Source organism: Nelusetta ayraudi, unplaced genomic scaffold (genome assembly GCF_046127955.1).
Source record: "Nelusetta ayraudi isolate G7.1 ecotype Tasmania unplaced genomic scaffold, CSIRO-AGI_Nayr_v1 ptg000063l, whole genome shotgun sequence".
Classification (NCBI taxonomy): Eukaryota; Metazoa; Chordata; class Actinopteri; order Tetraodontiformes; family Monacanthidae; genus Nelusetta; species Nelusetta ayraudi.
In genome coordinates, this window is record NW_027466113.1 from 3,188,528 (window position 1) to 3,209,425 (window position 20,898).

Consider the following 20,898-nt stretch of genomic DNA (forward strand, 5'->3'; position numbering starts at 1 on the left):
CACTGTTTCCCAAGTGTTTTTTTTTTTTCTATTATTCATACAGTGAATAGAACATAAACATTCGTCCATTTTGCTCATTTACACGGATACGCTCGGGGCAAATTTACTCAACATTTTTTTTAACATAGTTATTTATTTATTTTTATTTTTTGAAAGGAGCAACCGAGTTTGAAGAGGATTCTTTTATTTTATTTTTTAAGGCTCTGGCTGACCGTGTCGTCATTCGATAGCGGTGGTTGTGGTGGCAGTCGGTGCGGTGCTCCGGCCACCCTGCCCCCGGTAGTGACAGGATGCTGAGGCCCGCCAGACCCGCACCGAACTCGGGATGTTATTAGGCGACACCGGGCCATGGCCGCAGCTCCAGCCTTACATTTGGACGACGACTGGCCGGCTGAGGGCGCCGCGGACTCGGTGTCCGAGCGGAAGCTGCTGTCGCCGAGAGGACGAGCGGAGGAAGCTTCGGCGGCGAGGCTCCGCCCGGAGGATGGGGGTTCCGTGGCCGGACACGAGGGCAGCTTCCCCCCGGGGGGAACCGGCGCCCTGGCCCCGGAGGAGGATCAGGAGCTGGTGGCTGGCTTCGACCGAAGGTTGGCCGCCTGCTTCCGTAGCGTCGACCACCAGACGGACGGCGGCGCTCCAGTGGGTCCGATAGGAGAGGACTCGCTGCTGGAGGAAGACCCGTGAGTGTCCGATGATGATGGTGGTTGATGACCACATGATGGTCACAGCTTCAAAACACACGGGCAGCACACACACTGTGTGTGTGTTTGTGTTTGTGTTTGTGACGGCGGCGGCGGGAATTCAGTATGATTGTTTGTGAAGGGATTATAGTAGACACACACACACACACACACACACACACACACACACACACACACACACACACACACACACGCCATCTTTCGTCATCAGTTCATTCACAACACTGGTTTGTTTACCAGCTGGCTGATGTCCGTCTGACCCTGAACGGCTCTTCATACTGACATTAGTTGTTATTGGAATGTTTATTTGTTTTTTCACACCGACTTTATTTATTTCTAAATAGATGTTTACATTTTTAAATTTCAAACGTCATGAATTATGCATTCAGAACAAAATAGTCTATCTGCAATATCCCGCACCCACTGTTTGCACAGGATATTGAACAATATGAAGTGAACTGACTGATTGACATGATCAACTTTGCGTATGTAGACTTATTTTACATCATGACCTACATTTGCTCGTCCCTGTAGATTCCTAGTTAAATATTGGCATCGTTGTTGTTAATATTCTGCAGATGGAGCTGCTTGTTCTTGTCCTACTGAGCTCCTCCACTATTTGGAAGTGATACTGTGTCTCTACTTGATCTACGTGATCCAAACAGTGGCCTTGCACCTATTCTGATAATGACACATAACTGAAGGAGGCGGTGTGCGGCAGTTTCTGGCCTTTAAGGGGGTTTTAGGCGTCTTCTTCATTATTTTGAATCTCGGTTTCAATCAGCCTCTAAACGTCTCTCTAAGTGTGCCCATCTTTGAACAGACCGTCCTCCTCAGTTCCAGGGTGTCAGATGATGCTGAAGGCTCAGCTTGCCTTCTTCCCTCTGCAGGATCTGGAAGGCTCTGACCAGCAGCTACGGCCGTGTGATGGCGGTGGACTGGAGGAAGTCTCGGACGTGTTCCCTTCAAATTCCAGCGCTGAGCCTCACCAAACTGGTGATGCAGTGACGCCACCCTCCTAACCCACATCTCTGCCCCACTTTCCACTCTCCCCCACCTCCCCTCCTTCCCTCTCAAATTCGGCCATGTCCGTTCATCACGCAAATCCCTGATCTTCATTGTGCTGGGGGTTTAAGCGCTCTGATTAATTTCCTGCTCTTCTTCTGTCCAGAGGGAGGAGGACGTGAGGGCGGAGCTGCCGGACGACGAGGAGCTGAGGGAGCAGCTGGACATGCATTCCATCATCAGCTCCTGCCTGGTGGAGGAGCCGCTCTTCACGGCCGAGCAGGTGAGCAGACACACACACCTGAGGAACACCTGAGGAGCACCTGGAACCAGAGCAGGTCCCTTGGAGCTCCACCAGAGACTGAAGAGCTGCTGGTGTTGTCAGGTCATCGAGGAGATCGAGGAGATGATGCAGGACTCGGACGTGGAGGCGGAGCCAAACCCCTCTCAGTCTGACCTCTCTGTGACCTCTGTGGACGTCCAGCGAACAGCCAGCAGCCCCGACTTGATGAGGAGTGAGTGGCGACATTCTCAGTGCTGATGATGATGATATCAATACCGCGCTTTGTCTCCCTCTTCTGGTAGTAATGAAAATGAAACATCAATATAGATTCTACCAGCTTTTTCTTAACCTTATTATTAAATGCTTGTTGAATGACATGAAAACACATTTTATCTATTTATTGTCACTTTATCAAACTTTAAACATCTGTGTATATGTTAATTTCCATATGATGTAATAGATCCGTTTCAGTTAATGTTTTTTCTTTAAGCTGCATTAGAAAAATAGATCTACAGACCTACTGTCTGTCTGTTCTACTGTCTATCTGTCTGTCTGTCTGCCTGTCTGCCTTACCTACTGTCTGTCGGTCTCACTGTCTGTCTGCCTGTCCTACTGTATGTCTGCCTGTCCTACTGTCTGTCTGCCTTACCTACTGTCTGTCTGTCCTACTGTCTGTCTGTCTGTTTGTCTGTCTGTCCTACAGACTGTCTGTCCTACTGTCTGTCTGTCCTACTGTTTGTCTGTCTGTTTGTCTGTCTGTCCTACTGACTGTCTGTCCTACTGTCTGCGAGCGCAGTGGTGAGGCACCTCAGCGTGGCCGAGCTGATGGAGCGGCTGGAGGAGACGGAGGCGAGTGTGCGCAGGCTGTCGGAGGAGCTGGTGCAGCAGTTGGCGAGGCGGGACGAGCTGGACTTTGAGAAGGAGGTGAAAAACTGCTTCATCTCGGCGCTCATCGACGTGCAGAGCCGGCAGAAGGAGCAGCGCGAGCTGCAGAGGAGGAAGAAGAAGCAGCAGCAGCAGCAGCAGCTGAGAGCAGGTGGAGGAGGAGGAGCAGGAGCAGGAGGAGGAGAAGGAGGAAGGTCTCAGGACCAGGAGAGGAAGATGTCTGGCTCTGTGAGTTCATCAAAAATGTTTCATTTCTTTTTTCTCTTTGTTCTTCTGTGCTCTCCTGCTGGAGCTGCTCCAGCTCCTGCTCCTGCTCCTGCTCTGTCTCACCTCCTCCCCGCTGTCCTTCTCTCCACCTCAGCGCTTCAGCGTGGAGTTGCTTTCCTCGGCCATTCAGAACAGTTTCCGGCAGACCTTTGGGAGCAGCTGCAGCCAGAAACAGGTTCCTTCACCACTTTCTGCTTCTTCTTCTTTCTCGTCTTTGTCCTGATCTTCTGGAACACCTGCTCCTCATCTGTGTCTTGAAAAAAATGAATGAATAATTTATTTTTATTTACAATTCAAACTAATGAAATTTTGTGCAATGAAGTAACAAAAAAAAGAAAAGAAAAAAAACCTGACAAACAACTTTGCACCATATAAACTCTCACAACAAAAGTAAAACGATAAATGATAATAGGAAGTAGGTTGAAGGAGAGACTGCTTTTTGTCTCTCCTTTACAGTCTGTAAGATCACCCAGAATATCAAAATCAATATCAAAAGCAAAGGCCATAAAACAACAAAAAAAAACACAACAGAACAAAGTATCATCTTGTCTGTGTTGCTGCGCAGTATCTGACCACCGTTATCCCCTACGAGAAGAACGGACGGCCGCCATCTCTGGAGGACCTGCAGGTCCTGACCAAGAGTACGTTGCTGCTGCTGCCGTTGCTGCTACTGCCGTTGCTGCCGCTGTTATACACCTGTGCTTGTGATCTGTCCACTGACTCACCTGTTGTCCACCTGCAGTTCTGGAAGCCATGAGAGATGACAGTGACAAGGTGCCCAGCCTCCTAACAGACTACATTCTCAAAGGTGAGCTCCACTGTTTTTCCTCTCCTCACCCCAACTCTGTTGAATTTTTTTTAAATAAAATGAATCATTCTGCTTTTGTAAATACACATTTTGGGGGAATTTTAACTGTTATATTGCTTGAAAAAGTACTTTGGATGAAATTTAAAAAATATAATCTTCACCCAGCAATAGCCTTGATGATTGACTGTCAAGACCTTCCGTTTTTGTATAATTGAAAAACATGTTTCAGCAAAATCTTAACTGTCCATCCACGTAGACCAGATTTCTTGACACTGTATTAATCTGCACTGAAATCCAGCTGAAGATGATTATTGACTGACAGTCTGGAAATCGAGGCCTTACACACAGACACACACACACACACACACACACACACACACACACACACACACAATGGATGGCGGTCACACAGTTCCCTCATCACTGTCGTCTTCTCTCTGCTTCCACCAACTGGTCGATCGCTGCCACTGCAGCTCTGGTGTGAACCAGCGACTCAGAGGTTTGTGACTCTCACGTCCGGTCGATGTCGTCACACTGGTAGAGCGCCACTCCCTCACCCCCCAACCCCCCAACCCCCCCACCCCCACCCCACCCAGGCACCACCTTCCACCGGCTAGAGTTTACTCAAGCAGTTGTGCAACCGTTTTGTAGCGCTGCAGTCTGAACTCCTTGTTGTCTCCTTCACCTTCTTGTTCCTCCACACGGTGACCAGCAGCAGCAGCAGCATGATGATCCCTGTGGTGGTGACTCACCTCCTCATGCTCTCACTCAGTGATCACTGACCTGATTTCAAGTTCAGGCTTGCGATTCAGAGAGCAGAGTGATGTTTCCCCTGTTTTTCCTCTGCCTTTTTGTTGGCCTCTGTTTCACCGTTTCACGCGGAGTGACTCAGACTTATTGCTAACATTTTTTGCTAATACTAACAGCTAACATGGATCTCTCATGCCCTGTCCAGTGCTTTGCCCAACGTAGAAGAACAGAAGAGAAGACAGCCGGTGCCTTTGGTTCTGCAGAGGCTCCAGGTTCTTTGCTGTGGCTGCAGAAACGAGCAGGACACCGTGTTGGTTTCTACCGGAGACATCGCTGAAGTTTTACTTCTGCATGTTTTTTGCATCAAGAGTTCTCTTTTTGTATTACATTCATGATTGCACTGTATTTATTTTGCGTTGAGCACTGTGAATTTTGACAGATGCGTTTGTGATCATTTTGAGGGATTTCTTTTGTTTTTGTGTCAGCGTGAGAATAGACATACCAGCAAAGCAGCTGCACTGTTCCGAAGCTCAACTTCGCTTGCTGGTTTTTAGCGAGAGCTACCATGCTAAGGGCTTTGTATTATAGTGTGGTGCTAAAAAAATGTATTCAGCAATTATATAAATGCAGTAAGTTAAACACCAGTAAGGTAACAACCTCAGTTATTAATTTAAAGGTAAAATGGAGGGCAATTCAGGGCTGCAATTGCAGACGTCAGACAACAGAATGCAGATATACGATTTAATTCAATTTAATTCGATTTAATTCAATTGTGCATTAAAATAACTCAGCTTCAATTCTACTCAGTGATTTAAAACAGCCTCATGTAAAATAATAATATAAAAAAAGTGTTTTGATACAATTCCATGCAGTATAAGGTGTAGTCGACCAAGGTGATCTGGAGTAAATGAACTAACTATGCATTGAAGTGAAGTGTGTGACCGACGCACCGTCTGTACTGTGGTGACCTTGGAGCTGTGAGGAGCCTCCAGCAGCAGCGAGTGGCTGTGCTCAGAGCAGCCTGCACCGCTGACAGCTGCTCTCTGCTCTTTACGGACTCTTCCATGTCAGCGTGCTGCCTTTGCCTCAACTTTTTGTACATTCTAATTGACCAATTTTCAATGAATGTCACACTGATGAATGTCGTGTAGTATTTTTGTAAATATCTTATTTCAAATAAACATAGATGCTCAAAGCCAGCCTGAGCTGAATTAGTCTCTTAATGTCTATTTTAATTCAGCAGTATTTACCAGTCCTAGAAAATGATAGAATATATATAAATTATTGGCGACTTGTCCAGGGTGTCCCCTGCCTTTGCCCTATGACAGCTGGGATAGGCTCCAGCAGACCCCCGTGACCCTGAGCTCGGGACTAAGCGGGTATGGAAAATGAATGAATGAATGAATATATAAATTATAACTTGCCTGAGTGGGTTTTATTATTTTAAAGGAGCCCTTTTCCTCTTTCAGCTCGCGCCACCGAGTGAGCTGGTTCAATATTAATCCGAGTCCGACACTGTGTTCGATCTACTGTCTCTCTTCCTTTACTTGGATACGTATATTGAAGGTAGACGGACAACAAAAGGAAAATACCTCATATGTTAAAAACACTGTAGTCACATCAGCAAAGATTCTGATCACATGGATTCAGTTGCAGGATCTGGACAATGTAAACAGGCACATGGAATGTTTTGGAATGTTTTCATCCTGAAACTTTAAGCAAAACCATTTATTTCCTACAACTCAATCAACTTGTCTCCCACATGATTTCAGTGATTTATTCGTCTGTGTATTATGTGTCGCGAAAGAAGAAAATGTGGTCGGGTTGAAGCTGAGGAGGTGGGAGGCTGTCTGTCTTCCCTCTCAGCTCAAGTTCCTCAAACTCTCACGTCACCATGTGAAACTTAAACAAACATCATGCGTTATTTCTTCATTATGCAAGTCTGCCACGTGTCAGCGGCACCTCAGCCAGCTCACTGAGGAGGTCCAGCTGTGGAGCAGTCACCAAAACATCAAAGCCTCCGGCCTGTTGGACCCCCCCCCCAGCAGATACATGGCTGATCTGACCAGCAGGACACCATCAATCAACTGCAGCACAAACTCTTGTTTAGTAGGTATAACTAACACAGCAACTAAATAAAATTTCATATAATAATAGTTTCAAACTAGGATCAGACCTGTAAGGCTTGAACTAATGACCCTCCTGAACTCAGTCTTAGCCTAAAGCATGATCATCATGTGTTTGTGCCATATTATACTAATTTCCATATAACTGTTTACTCATCCTGGACTGCTGTCAAAAATATCTCTGTGCATCTTCAGGGAATTTCGTATTTCGCCCTTCATTTACCCAAATGGCAAATACATCAAAATGTAAAAATTCCTTCCTAAAACCGTCCGTCTGATGGTTGGTGCACAAACAGACACGGCCTGGTTCCAATTTGGAGATAACCTCAGAACACATGGGACCGCGGTCATGCTTGTCCGAACGCTGTCGCCTCCGTCCACTTCTGTCTCCGTCTCCTCGGCTTTTCAAGATGAAACAAAGCAAACTGTCTGTCCAACATCTGTGGAACATTTGTTCCCTGTGAAATCAGATTTCCGTCATCAGCTGCAACACGACAGTCTGGCCAGAGGCACGGAGCTGCGAGGAACTTCTCCTGCTGCTTCCTCTTTTTAAAAAAAAAAAAACGACAAGCTAGTATCTGTGTGGTGGATTTTTGTGTGTTTACCAGTTGACATGGATGCCAGAAAGGTTCAAGTTCTGTTCTGCCTTCTATTGCTGTTGGTGGTGCGCAACACGTCCCAGCAGTCATCCTCAAAGAAAAGGAACAGCAAGAACAGCAAGAAAGGTAAGAGGTGATTTCAGCTGGAACTTCAAAACAAACTACTTCTCTGCTAGTTGAAACACAGAAATATATGCAGACAATCAACAAAACAGACACTTGTTTCCGTTTTTCTCCACAGATTGTGCAAACAGCGCTGCCATGGAGTTGCTGAAGGAGCAAATCAACAACATCACTCTCGAGCTCAATCTGCTGAAAGAGCAGCAGGCGCTGCACACAGGTGGTCTTATTATTACTATTATTTTAGATTGGTACCATATTTCAAATGGAGGTGGGAGGTAACAAAGTACAAATACTTTGTTACAGTACTTAAGTAGGTTATTCAGGTATCTGTACTTTACTTGAGTATTTCTTTCGCTGACAACTTTTTACTTTTACACCCTGTATTTGTACACAAATATCTGTGCTTTCTACTCCTGACGCCAGTGGTTACTTTTTTGAGTAAAACACAGGCTTTTCCTTTCTATGTAAGTAGATTTCAGAGCCTTTTTTTTTTCTTTCTTTTTTTTACATTAAACTTTTTGTAATATTATTTGAAGTACAGAATATGAGTACACCTGCCACCTTTGATTTCAAAGCTGTCTGAGCAGCTCGGCTGTGGTGTAAAAACCCTATCCTGACTGTGAAACTCCACCGTGATTTCTCCATCTGACAGTGTGTCTGCGAGGCACCAAGATCCCGGGCAAGTGTCTCCTGGCCGACGGCGTCAAGAGGAGCTTCCACGCCGCCAGCGACCACTGCGCGGCCCAGGGCGGCAGCCTGGTCACGCCCACCTCGGCCGACCACAACCAGCAGCTGCTGAACTATGTCCGGCAAAGCATCGGCCCGGCGATGCACGTCTGGCTGGGTGTCAACGACATGGTCACGGAGGGCCGGTGGGTGGATCAATCGGGCGGCGGCGTGCGCTTCGCGAACTGGGAGACTGATGTCACCCAGCAGCCGGACGGCGGCAGCACACAGAACTGCGCCGTCCTCGACGTCGCTGCAAACGGCAAGTGGTTCGACGAGAGCTGCCGCCAAGAGAGGGCGTCGGTGTGCGAGTTCAACATCGTCTGAGAGCTGAGGGTGGTGGTGGTGGGTCCCCAGCTGCTCCGCAGGACAAGAGTCAAAACATGCCGGAAATCACCAAAACAACGCAAATAATATGCAAGTAATATATATGACTTCGTTCACATCAATGCTTGGTGGTCTGAAATATGGTTTGAGCTAAGCTAACAGCTACATGGTATTTTTTTTTTTTTTTTTACATACATTTAGCAAAGTCATTTTGTCAAAGCGAGTTCAATATTCGGGGTAGATGTCACTGGATAAATGCTGGTTTTGTATCTTGTATCTGAATCAATAAAATCTTGTTTCTTACATAACATGAAACTATGTTCCTCAGAGTGCAACAGATTTCCCCAAAGGGTCTTCATTATGTAATATTTCAACAACAAAAAAAAGTGGGGTCAATGGTTCAGCACATTAAATGAGAGGATTCTTCGCTCGCCACACATGCTTATGTAAGCTGGCCGACGCAACTGATCACAAATAGAGAAAGACACTCGGTTTGGTTTTCAGTGACGTTAGATATCTCAGGCTGTCATTCAACTCAAGAAAATTAAACTATGTTTCTATGTTTTTATGTGGTCTGGTTTCTCTGAGGTACAGTCAGTAGCACTCTGTAGCCAACATAACTGAAAAGTACAATACAGGAAGAAAGAAGAATTTCTACAGGCATGTTTCATATATGGTGACAAATTTGCAAAAAACAAAAATCTCTGGAGTTTTTTGTCTGGCCTGTAAAATTCTAAACTACTCACTCATTTCTCCATCGTGAAGATGTAGTTTTGTCCTGGCAGTCAGGAAAGAGTACCCACCCAAACAACGATGACATCAGATTCAAATCATGTTTGAACACTTCTGTGAAAATCCACCGGCAGTAACACGATATTGGAGGAAAACAAACCAGTTTTTCACTGTTGATGTCCAGTTTCATCCATCCTGTAAATTATGAAACCTTGTTTGATGAGCGACTGACTTTATTGTCAACGCTGATGGCAAATTTGAAACCTTGTCTCCCTCTGCAGTTAATTTTTTTTAATTTGCCGCAGTGACCGTGGCTGCAATCCAAAGTTCTGGCTTTTTCACAACTTCGGTTACGCAACCTGTATTAACACGAGTTAACATTGTTCCTTTCCTCTTTGGCCTTAAACTAGAGTGAAACAGATTATAACGCAAAAATTTAACTTGAAAAAGATCGAACAAGATGAATTTCTTCCATGACCTTGAAAAGCAGTTTGTTGTTTCAGAGGGAAATTCTTAATGTGCAGTCACAACCAAAGTTCTCAGGCACTAACACACTGTTTAATAATTATTCACCTCACACGCTTTTATAGCAGGTAATTAATAACAACACTCCCTCAGCAAACACACTGACGTTTCTGTGTGTGGTGCGACTCGGAAGTGGCAATTCATTGCGCAAGAAAAATACATTCTTTGAAATATGGTGACATTGTTGGCCAGCAGGGGGCGGCGGTGGTCTTAAAAAGCACAGTTTCAGAACAGAGGAAGTTCTGAACAGTCGACACACAAGCAAGTCAGAAAATATCTCAACTTAAGAAGGAAACAAAAAAACTTTAATTTACCTGTACATCGATATTTAACAGTGTAAAGCACATATACAGTATGAACATGTTAATCAAAGAATGGTAACAAATCTCTGCAAAGGTGCGTTGAAACAACAATCCTGTCATTGAGGAAAATGTAAAACGCATGCAAATGTAAACAGCACTTCTCACTTGTGGGTTCAGTTGGGTTTCTCCTTATTGTGCAAAGAGGCTTAGAGATGGCTTTGGATGTGATTTAGTGCTGTACAAATAAAAGTGTACTGATTCATTGATTGAAAGGAAACAGAAGAGTCTCTGAACGCCATGTTTCCCTGAACTTTGGCCTGCGGAGGGCAGCATGTCTGTTTCTTCATCTGAGATACAAACAAGGTCCCTCCTTGGAAATGTCATTTTTCTGTGGTGGAAAACTTCCCCTTGGGACAATTTTTTGTCACCTTGGGAAACCAGAACAAAGCAGCTGGACCCCTTGTGAACATCAGGCCATCAGGCCGACGTGAGGAGAAGAAAATCTCAGAGTTGAAGTTCAAAGGTTGAGTGGGAACCTTCGACCCGTCAGTTCCCTCCCTCGGGGTCTAGCCGTGGTCCCAGACTCCCACGGTTCTCCTCTCTGCTGCGGTAGATGACGTTGTCCACCAGGCCGATGCCATGATCCTGGTCCTGAAGTTGGTCTTGACTGTGACCCAGAGGTCTGCTGGGCAGCGGAGGAGCCTCCTGGAGCTGCTGCCCTTCACTCCTCTGAGTCGGCCCTCCAGCCACCAGGGGCTTCTGGGAGTCCGTGGCGCCGGTAAAGGGTCTGTAGGTGTCGAAATCGCCGTAGACACCGACCTCCCTGCCCTTCCTCAGAAGGTGCGTGTAGACCAGCGTGTCCTCGATTGAGGCGTACTCGTGCTCATCCTCGGCATCGGTTCTCATCCCCGGCAGGAAGACGCTGCCGTTGGGGTTGTAGATGGACACCTGGTGGCTCAGCTTCTTCTTCTTCCTCCTGTTGGGGGACGTGAAGGAGAAAACCATGATGACGAGGCTCTGGTGAAAATAATCTCTGTGGGAGTGGACAGTGCCACGTGTGAAGAGGACTCACCTGATGACCACACACACCACCGCCAGCACAACCACCAGAATGAGGACCAGAGCAGCGACCACGCTGAGGATGATGGTCAGCAGCAAGTCTGGACGAGAGCCAGGAGAAACACTTTCACAATTCAGCTCTTAATCTAACCAGCAGGGAGTGTCCTGGACTTGACGTAGTAGTACTAGCATGCAAATGTGCCCTTCAAAACAGGTTTATGTTAAGTAGGCGTTGTGCACCAAACCAGGAAGCAATGCAGGATTTAAAGGAACACTGGCATTATGGAGATGGTCCGGACCAAGACAAACAAACAAACAAACAAAAGTTATTCAGTTAGCTGTGCCTTAAACCTAACAAAAGTGCCTTTTGATCTTTTTTTTTCCCTCAGCTGTGTTTTACCAAAACCCTGAGCAGGTCCAAGTCTGGCTGGCTGTAGATAAAAACTAAACTTGTGAAAGTGATGCGTTCAGGGACGTGGTCCTCTTACTAGAGCTCTTCTTCAAGGTCAGCTTGGTGACCACGCTGAAGTGGCCCTTCTCCGGCATGCAGTTGGACATGTTGAGGTAGAAGCTGTGTGACACCACCACGTCCTCGGCCGGCTCGTCCTCCCGCCGGCTGTAGTCCTCCTCCTTGCGGTCCAGACGCTGCACCCGCACGCTGGTGTGGCGTGTGCTGCATTTGGGCTGGCTGAGGTTGGCGAAGGTCAGCCAGGCCTCAGTCCCCGGAGGGACGGAGACCAGCCAGGACACGGTGGAGTACGGCCCCATGGCTCCCGGCCAGCCTGGCGTGGCCAGCAGCACGGGCGAGTCCCTCTTGGGGGAGACGAAGAACATGAATCTCTCTGGGCAAAGAGGGGCGGGAGGGAGAGGTGAATGTCAAGGTCAAGGTCAAGGGTCCTGACTCAAACAGCTGATGGTCCACTGGTCACCTGCGATCTCCTCCTTCATCAGTACCGACATCACGGGGCCCTGGAGGGCTCGGCTGGCGGTCCCGGTCACGGTCAGATTCACGGCTGCAATGTGCACCTGCATCCTCATGATGGCGCCGCCGGGACAGAAGTGCCCCAGCGCTCCGTCCTCCTTGGCCACCTCCACCACCAGGCTGCCGGGGCTGCAGGGCTGGCCGGGCAGTGCCTGGCGCAGGGGGCCAGACGAGAAAGGCGGGATCAGCTCCACCGTGCCATGTGGGGGAGGACTGAGACTGAAGGTGGCGCTGCTTAGCGGGGCGGGGACGCAGGGCGGCAGCAGGGGCAGTGTAAGCCGGGTGGGTGTCCTGGGACAGTTGCTGAACTGTCGGCACTCTGAGGGAGGAGGTGGAAGACAAGGGGGTGGGGGTGGGGAGAGAGAGAAGGAGGAGGAAGTGGAGGAGAGGACAGAGGGAGTCAGAGGAGGGGAGGCAACAACACTGAGGGACCTGGGGGAACAACACTTCACAACTCCACCTACAACGTCTCCATCCAGTCAAGAGCCTCAAGAGAAGGAGAAGAAAACCTTGGAAGGTGATTGGTCGAACCTGTCCGTCCCATCTAAACCCACCAAACGGGAGTCACTGCCGCTTTAGCCAAGTAGCAACGACTCTAGTTGTCAGTGGTTGTGTGTCATCACTCACACTGGTAGTGTGTCACTAACAACAGCAGCTTCTTCTTCTTAAAGGCCAGTGAGCTGCATAGCTCTCCACTAGAGGGCCGCTGTGGATTTGGCCTCGTGGATGTGTGATATTCAGGAGATGAAATTTCGGCACAGCAGATGCCTTTTTAAGGTCATCAGATTTGATGCGCGGTAGTCAGACCTTTGGAGTCCCAAGGCAAACTAAAGGGCAGGATGCAATCTCAAGGCACAGTCACACTTTAACTGTGCAACTTGGCCGCTATTGTATGTGGTTTGGAGATACTTTGTCTCTTTATTAGGATGGGAACGGCTCCAAACAATTGACTGAGCAAATTGAAGGAGCACTACAAATAAATCTGCTTGTTTTCCATGTACAGAAGTGTAATCAAACCTCCTCCTGTTGTTTCAGTCTGTTGGTCTCCTTCACCTCACGACGTTGTGTTTAATCTCCCAGTGAAATTTAGTACAGCGCTCCTTTAAATTGCCATGTGTTGGGCCTTCTGATCCTACAGCTGAATATTTCAGAGAAAATCTTCAGGTGTGAGGAAGCACTCCCTGACTGTCCTCAGGCTGCCTGGCAACGTCATTATTTGGGATTTGTCAGGTTAAAGTGACAATTTCGATGAACACGTGCATTGAAAAACAAACAACACAGCGTCTGCTGGTTTACCGATGGTTCTTGATGCGGTGACCTGGACGTCTGCAGAGAGGCAGTCCTGAAACCACAGCTCTGCGCCGGACGCCACCGTCATCTCGTCCTTTGACACCGAGTTTATTTTCATCTGGCAGTTGGAAGCTTGAGGTCTCAGCTTCTTGATGTGGAGAGAAGAGCCTTCCAACTTGCTGGCATCGACTCTGCACGAAGCTGCAGACGCACAAAGACACACAAGTCAGATACAAAGACACGCAAAGACTCATTACTCTTATTTCTTCCTATAAATGTAAATATTTGGACTCCTGCAGGAATGACAATTTGTTTTTCCAGGGGTATTTTTTTTAAAATGTATTTATTTTTTGGCGGTGAGCAGTATCTCCCAGATTTCTGGAAGGAGGAATTTCGTGCTTCCTGCTCCTCTGCCGTCATCATGACTCAGCGGTGAGGCAACGGGAGATACTGATCAGGAGGAGCCTGATGTCTTCTCCACCGCAGTGAACTTGGCCTCTGCAGGGAGCTCAATGGCAGGTTGCCTTGTTAGAACACGACGGGGCGGCTGAAAATACACAAGTATATTTGCCAATCAGGCGCCTGCTGCAACACGCACATCAGACAGTGTTAATCCCGGGCAGAGTTTCCCGAGCAGAGAAAATCCTCAACGTTGAACAATGAGTCTGTGTCACTCACGTGCGAAAAGACACCAAAACTGATCTGACCTAAATTCAGTTATGAATCTCAAACTCACACAAACGTCTGGTAATTCAGAGGCATCACACATTCACACACATTCATTAGGGTTGAATGTTTGTAAAATAAAAAAAAGGAGATGTTATAAAAATTAGGCTATAAGCTTCATTTTAAAAGTGCTTCAGGTTTTATAGAATTGGATATTGTGAATAACATAGACAGCAACGACGTGAGCACTTGATAAATGGTTAGTCTGGTATTTCCAACTCTGAAGATGTCAGTCAGTCAATCAGTCAGTCAGCCAGTCAAAGGTAAACAACCTTCTCTCCATCGGCTACATGCTTGACTGCTACTGAGGCCTCTTTTTCCGCTCTGCTTTCTGTGGTTTCATGGAGGATTTCTGGTTGCCTTCTGTGGCTGTGAAACGACGCTGATGAGTGAGAAGGAACCGAAAGGGAAAATCTGTCGGCCTTCAAAGGGCCAATGTGTAATATTTGGCTTGATTTATGATTTTTATGTTGATAAAAGCTTAACAGTGTATCATAGTGTATACTGTCGCTACAATAAAAGTCATTTGGTTTATATTTATATTTTTATATTTATTTGGTATATAAGAATATCCATAGATCAATGATGGTCTTGCTCCCAGTTAGCTGCCATTTTGCACTGCCGTATTTTTAAGGAAGCCTGGTGTGGACAATTCAGCTTCCTGACAGCGCGATTCGTATTTGCGGTGAACACTGGCGTCCTCAAATAAACCAACAAAGAAGAAGGGGGACAAGGTATCTACGGTGCACAGGCCACCGTAGTTCACTGGCAAGCTCGGGAGGGCGAAAGACGGTGCAATCTAAAATGTAACCACTTGATGTTGCTGTTTCTTCTTCAAAATCTCCAAATGTTACACACTTTAACCTTTAACAGGACTAGTGCTTACAAACCTTTAGTGTTCTGATGGGACAAAGACACGTTGAAGCTGAGTCTCAGTCCTGAAGAACCCGAGCGTCTTCTGTCCATCTCACAGTTCCTCAGCATCAGGGAGAAGTTGCCATGGTTCTGCTGTGGCTGGGGGTCCGTGATGCTCAGCACCGTCGCCCCTCTGGCGCTGCTGTGGTACTCCAGGGCGACTCTCTTCTTCAGACATTGCGGTTTGGTGGACTCCAGCACCTGGACGTGGGCTGAGTGCTGCTCAGGCAGCTGGAAGAACCACTCCATCATGTCGTCGTCAGGGAAACTACCAGGGTAGTTTGGAGAGAACAGCTGCACCGACGACCGGCCTCGGGGCAGCGTTAGGGTGACCTTGGCCAAGGCTGAGGACGCCAGAGGTGAAGGTTAGGTGAAGGTCAGGACGGGGAGAAAAAGGATGAGGAGATGCCGACGTTCTCACTTACATTTGATTTCCTGTCCGACAGACACGTTGAACTGGCCGCCCTGCATTCGCCGTTGCCCCGGGACATCCAGAGAAAATCTGCCCCTGTTGAGGATCTGAGCGCTGCTGATTGGTCCCCGCCGGCAGAACCTACCCACCACCACGTCCTCCCTGCCCTCCGACACCAGCAGGCTGTAGCTGTGGTGGTCTGGGCAGTCCTCCGACCCGTTGACCTGTCTGAGACCCTCATTTCTGCCAAAGTCTAGTCTGAGCGCTGTGGGTGCGGCGGCCTGGAGGTTCCAGGTGAACTTGCGGTCAAAGGCCAGCAGGGGGAGCGATCCGGAGTCGGCCTGGACGATGTGACCGCTGCAGGACTTGACGCTGCATTCTGGGTAGGAGATACCGGCAGCTTAGCACCACAACATAACAAACCAAACCCAGCAGCCCTAGACTGTGTGACCACACGGTACCGATGTTCCGGGTGATCTCCACGCTGAATTGGTCCTGCGGTGCAGAGCAGGTGAACTCCACGGCAGTGGCCCGGCCGCTGTCTTTCAGCTGGAGGGACGAGCTGCAGTGCCGCTGGCGTCCAGACCCGGAGCACACCTGGCAACCTTTGACCTGGAGGCTCCAGATCCTGATGTTGGTGCCTCGGTCAGGAGTGATGGTCAGAGTCAGGGCCCCTGGGAGGCAGTGAGGGGGTGGGGTAGACAGGAAGTCATCATCACTGATGTACTGGGTGCTGCTGCTGTGTCTCTGGTCCAGTGGATCACAGCAGGTCTTAGTCACAGTGACTGACTGGAAACAGCCAGACGCTCTAAAGTCCCTCATGACTAACCAGGCCTGCTGAACAAACAGGAGCCTTGGAACTAAACACCGCTGACTGTGGAGCTCTCCAACCCTGGCTCGCCCTGCTCTCTGCCTCTCTCTGTCTCTCTCTCTGTGTTAAAGCTAAAGTCCTAGTGATTGTGACATCCCAAAGGATGCAAAATTTGCCCTCTGCATTGTGTGTGTGTTTATGTGTGAGGAGGAGACAAACACAAACAGAAACAAGACGTCACTTGGAGTGACGACAGCTGATCGGATCAGTAGTTTTGTCATTAACAACAACAGAAACGTCCATTGAAATTATTTGGTTTTTTTTTTTGCCATTTATCCCGCAGCCACAATGAACACTAATATCATGAATGTGTGTGAACGACATCAACGCCTCGTAAACACCGCAGTTGTGAATAACAACTCAGGGACTATAAATAGCGTTATGATAATGTCGACGACACAACTTGACTGGGCAGTCCAGCTGGTTACTCACCTGAGCGCGTGAAGAAGAATAAGAAGACGAGTGTGAGGAATAAAAGGCGGCCAGAGGTTGCTGGTGGGAACATGCTGCCTTGCTCACTCGTTCCTCCGAGTCAGCGGACGATTCTGCGCATGTTCTCTCATCGGCTCTCGTCCCGGACGGCCCAGTCCTCCTCCTCCTCCTCCTTCCGGAGACACATCGTCTTTCTCCCGGACCTCGAGCTCGGAACTGTCAGGCGCGCGGGCGACGCCTTCACTTCCTCGTCAGCGCGCGCACAGGTAACCCGGGGGCGTGGCCAAGCCCGCCATTTCGACAGGTGGCAAGGTTCAGCGTCGGCACCTCGTTTCCCCGACCTCCAAGATCTTCCACATAAGCTTCAACACCACCGCCTGATGCGGGATGTTGACAAAACACACCGTGGTATTTCATCATGGCAGAAACGTGCATCAAGTCAAGGCTGCGACACGAGATAATTAACAAAGCTGCTGATTAACTGTCATATGAGTCAATTTAAATCAACAGTCGTGTTTAATGGTCAGTTCACTTAATATTTTGTATGTGCCTTTCACAGAGGTGCAATTCTATATGAACATGACATGACTATATAAAAAAGTAATAACAGGGTTAGTGTTAGGGTTAATTAACTAAACTGATAGCTGTGAGTAAAGACCTTATAAACAATTCAGCCTGAGCCTACAGTGGACAGTATATTGGACAGCTCTACTTTTTGGTGTGCCTAAATTTGGTGTAAATCTATTTCGTACTTTGACTGTACCAACTTAAAGCCTCAATCTTTTTTTGTTTGTATTTTTTATGTTGGCAACAGTAAAATGGGAAGAAAAACTAGTCAAATAGGTAAAGGCAGGTTCGGATAAATTTTATTTAAGTTTAAACCTTTCGAACATTAGTACAAATAAGCACACATTGGAACGTGACATTATAAATCTAACAATATAAATAAATATTGAAACCCTTCTGTCAGTCATAAACAACATCTATAGTTCAGAATATAAGCCTGTTGGACAAAAGAAGAAGAAAAAAATAAAACCTAACACGCCTACTTTAAACATGACTTTCGATTAAATCTGCATGGTGACGCTTTAAAGGTCAGCCCTCAGTGCAAAAAGTCCTACACATGGCATGTAAGGCAAATAACCTCTCTAGAAAGATTAAAAACTATACAAACACTGGTAAAGAGAAAACCTTTTACATTGTTACTCTCACATGATCTATCAGGAAGGCTAACGAGGGCATTACAAAACACATTGGTCCCAGTATACATGAGTATTGGCTAGTATTATTCAGGTACTTTACCTTGGTTGTCCTATTGGGTTTAAAGGTCTACGGGGGCTTCAAGTTCGCCCCCAAAACTATCAGCTCCTCCAAAGTTTCACAATCATTCGTTTCGCTGAACAGCTGAATGGCTACAATTATAGTATAGGCAGCATGGGCTAATTCAAAAATAACAATATTATATTATTATTTTTTAATAATAATAACGACTGCAATCAGATTATCTGGGCCTCCGCTGCTCCATCCCGTTGGGCAGGAACCCTGCAATGATGGGCACCGGCCATATGAGGGCAGCAACGCTCCACACGATGATGACCAGAGTCATGAAGCAAGCCACCAACGTGGACTCGATGGGCTTCCGGTTCAGCCTCCAGCTCTTGTCCCCCTTCAGCTCGTCCAGGCTGAAGTCCACGCAGCAGAAGGCCACCGGCTCCCCGCTGTGCTGGCCCCGTGAGCGACCCTGGCTGAGGCGGCGGTGGCGGGACATCCCGCAGCCCACGCACAGCCGCAGCTCTTGCTGACCCCCGGTGACCCCAAGGTGCTCGACCACCGCGGGCGACACGGCGCGGTGGAAGGAGGTGGAGAAGAAGGACCTGCCGTGGCCGTTGGTGGTGTAGAGCAGCAGGTCGCACTGGAAGCCCAGGCTGCCGTCCCAGCGGGCCACCAGCGAGGTGGGCAGCAGGCGCTGCACGCTCACGTTGCACTGGGGCGCCCCCTGCAGGGAAGCGGAGGCGGAGGAGGAGGAAGAAGAAGAAGAGGAGGAGGAGGAGGAAGAGGAGGAGGAGGCGTCGGCCGGGTCGTCGCTCTCCTCCACCGACCTCTTGGAGAAGCGCAGGTTCACCTCCAGGTTGGCCAGCAGGCTGCTGGAGGAGTTGACGGTGGGCGGCAGCAGCAGCAGCTCCTCGTCGCTCCAGCCGCGGCACCGCAGCAGCAGCAGCCCGGCCACGGCGCTCAGAGCCAGCAGGAGCCTCCGGGGGTCCGACATCAGCATGGCACCACTGGGCGGGGGGCTCCGGCTCGCATGGCGCTGCGGCGGGGGTCCGCGGTGGTGGTGGTGGTAGTGGTGGTGGAGGAGGAGGAGGAGGAGGAGGAGGAGACTGTGGTTAGGGCAGGTGGTGGTCCGGCAGGTGGTAGAGGTGGTGACGGTGGTCGGGCAGGTGGTGGTCGGGTAAGTGGTGGAGGTGGTCGGGCAGGTGGGTACGGTGGTCGGGCAGTGAGTGGAGCAGCCTGGAGGAGCCGGTGATGTTTGAAATTCCCTGGCAGACTGGCACAAATGGAGACGTCCACGAAAAAAAAGAGAGGAAAAAATGTCACATGGGCGCGCTCCCCTCTCCTCCTCCTGCTCCTCCTCCAGTTCCTCCTGCTCCTCCTCCCTATGGACAGGCTGCTCCTTCAGTCTGCCTCCCAACTCCGTTTTAAGATGCTTCTGTCAGGGATCCGGGCGGAGCTCAGCCTGCCGCTGCTGCTGCTGCAGCTGCCACTGTTGCTGTTGCTGCTGCTGCCGCCGGTGCTGCTGCAGCCGCTGCTACTGCTCAGTTCTCTCCCAGCTTCACTCTCACTCCTCCTCTGTGACTTTAGGTGTGAGCACGAATACACAGAGGAGGGGCGCGAGTCGAAAACTTGATCAGCCAAAATCGGCGCCAAGTCCAATCCAGGGTTGTTTCGTGGGTTGTGTCGCGCCGAAGAATGAGAATGAGGAAGTAATAATAATAATAATAATAATAATAATAATAATAATAATAATAATAATAATAATAATGATAATGATAACAACAACAACACCACAAGATGACAATCGCGTCAAGTTCCACATCAGGAAAACGTGAGGATTCACTCAGAATATCTTCCTCATAATAACTGATGGAAAAAGAATCTCCATTTCCATGTGTGTGTGTGTGTGTGTGTGTGTGTGTGTGTGTGTGTGTGTGTGTGTGTGTGTTTAAAAGCCTTTCCTTTGAATTCTATCATGATTGTGCCTATGGGGAGGGAAATGAATAAAAGCTAACAGACTGCAGAGCACAAGCTGCCCTAGAGGTTTATGAGACACTCTAACAGTGTGAACTGATGCGGTGAAAGCAAAAAAAATAAAATAACAGAAATTAAAAAAATAAATCCTGACACCTGTCTCACATCTCATTTTCAGATCTTTATTTTCGATTCCAGACTCCAGTGTAGCAGCCTCATCATCAAACAATACATGTTCACAAAACAGGTTATTTAACCCTCTTTACAGTCTCCATGTAACTTATATATATATGTATGTATATATATATACATATATGTATATAGTGATAGGAGGTGGAGGTCAGAGGGAAATGAGAGGAGGTGCTGGTGAGAGTAGGTGGAGGTCACAGGAGGTGGAAGTGAGAGCAGGTGCAGGTCAGATGAGGTGGAGATCAGATGAGGTGGAGTTCAGAGGGGGTGCAGGTGAGAGAAGGTGGAGTTCATAGGAGTGGATGGAGTTCAGTGGGGGTGGAGGTCAGACGGGGTTGAGTTCAGGGGGTGGTGGAGGTCAGACGAAGTGGCGGTCAGAGGAGGTGGAGGTTGCGAGGGGTGGAGGTCAGAGGAGGATGACGGGATACATCTGGACGTCACTCAGCTCAGAACACGGCTTCATAACAACTGGAGGACAGAAGCTTGCAAAGACTCTGGACTGGTCGGCTGAGTCACCATCTCCTGCTGCTGCATTTTGTCGGTGGGCTGCCAATCTGAATCTGCTGCAACATCAAAGCCTCCCATCAGCTGAGGTGTGAAGCTGCAGGGGATTTTTG

The 20,898-nt window shown here is 48.3% G+C and overlaps 4 protein-coding genes across 6 annotated transcripts; 2 read left to right on the forward strand and 2 right to left on the reverse strand.

Moving 5' to 3' along the window:
• Positions 1–8: 8 nt before the first annotated feature.
• Positions 9–5,898, forward strand: fez2a (fasciculation and elongation protein zeta 2a). 3 transcript variants are annotated; one of them, XM_076041244.1, is made up of 10 exons: positions 9–680; positions 1,592–1,697; positions 1,873–1,989; positions 2,092–2,221; positions 2,786–3,102; positions 3,236–3,316; positions 3,707–3,782; positions 3,884–3,949; positions 4,423–4,448; positions 4,905–5,898. In XM_076041244.1, the coding sequence occupies exons 1-9, from the start codon at positions 349–351 to the stop codon at positions 4,431–4,433; spliced, it is 1,236 nt and encodes a 411-aa protein (XP_075897359.1). In that variant the 5' UTR covers positions 9–348; the 3' UTR covers positions 4,434–4,448; positions 4,905–5,898. The 3 variants fall into 3 exon arrangements, with proteins under 3 accessions (XP_075897359.1, XP_075897361.1, XP_075897358.1); XM_076041243.1 differs by lacking the exon at positions 4,423–4,448 and having other exon boundaries at positions 13–680; XM_076041246.1 differs by lacking the exons at positions 3,236–3,316; positions 4,423–4,448.
• Positions 5,899–7,298: 1,400 nt separating this feature from the next.
• clec3ba (C-type lectin domain family 3, member Ba) lies at positions 7,299–8,915 on the forward strand. Its single transcript, XM_076040926.1, has 3 exons — positions 7,299–7,550; positions 7,666–7,764; positions 8,200–8,915. Exons 1-3 carry the CDS (start codon positions 7,439–7,441, stop codon positions 8,598–8,600), a joined length of 612 nt encoding a protein of 203 aa, XP_075897041.1. The 5' UTR covers positions 7,299–7,438; the 3' UTR covers positions 8,601–8,915.
• Positions 8,916–9,870: 955 nt separating this feature from the next.
• Positions 9,871–17,112, reverse strand: LOC142898141 (CUB domain-containing protein 1-like). Its single transcript, XM_076040924.1, has 9 exons — positions 16,847–17,112; positions 16,005–16,217; positions 15,557–15,922; positions 15,107–15,475; positions 13,497–13,691; positions 12,148–12,519; positions 11,707–12,060; positions 11,232–11,319; positions 9,871–11,135 (listed from the first exon to the last, which is right to left on the reverse strand). Exons 1-9 carry the CDS (start codon positions 16,917–16,919, stop codon positions 10,706–10,708), a joined length of 2,460 nt encoding a protein of 819 aa, XP_075897039.1. The 5' UTR covers positions 16,920–17,112; the 3' UTR covers positions 9,871–10,705.
• Positions 17,113–17,696: 584 nt separating this feature from the next.
• Positions 17,697–19,784, reverse strand: tmem158 (transmembrane protein 158). Its single transcript, XM_076040925.1, has one exon. The coding sequence runs from the start codon at positions 19,116–19,118 to the stop codon at positions 18,348–18,350; it is 771 nt and encodes a 256-aa protein (XP_075897040.1). The 5' UTR covers positions 19,119–19,784; the 3' UTR covers positions 17,697–18,347.
• Between the last annotated feature and the right edge of the window lie 1,114 nt (positions 19,785–20,898).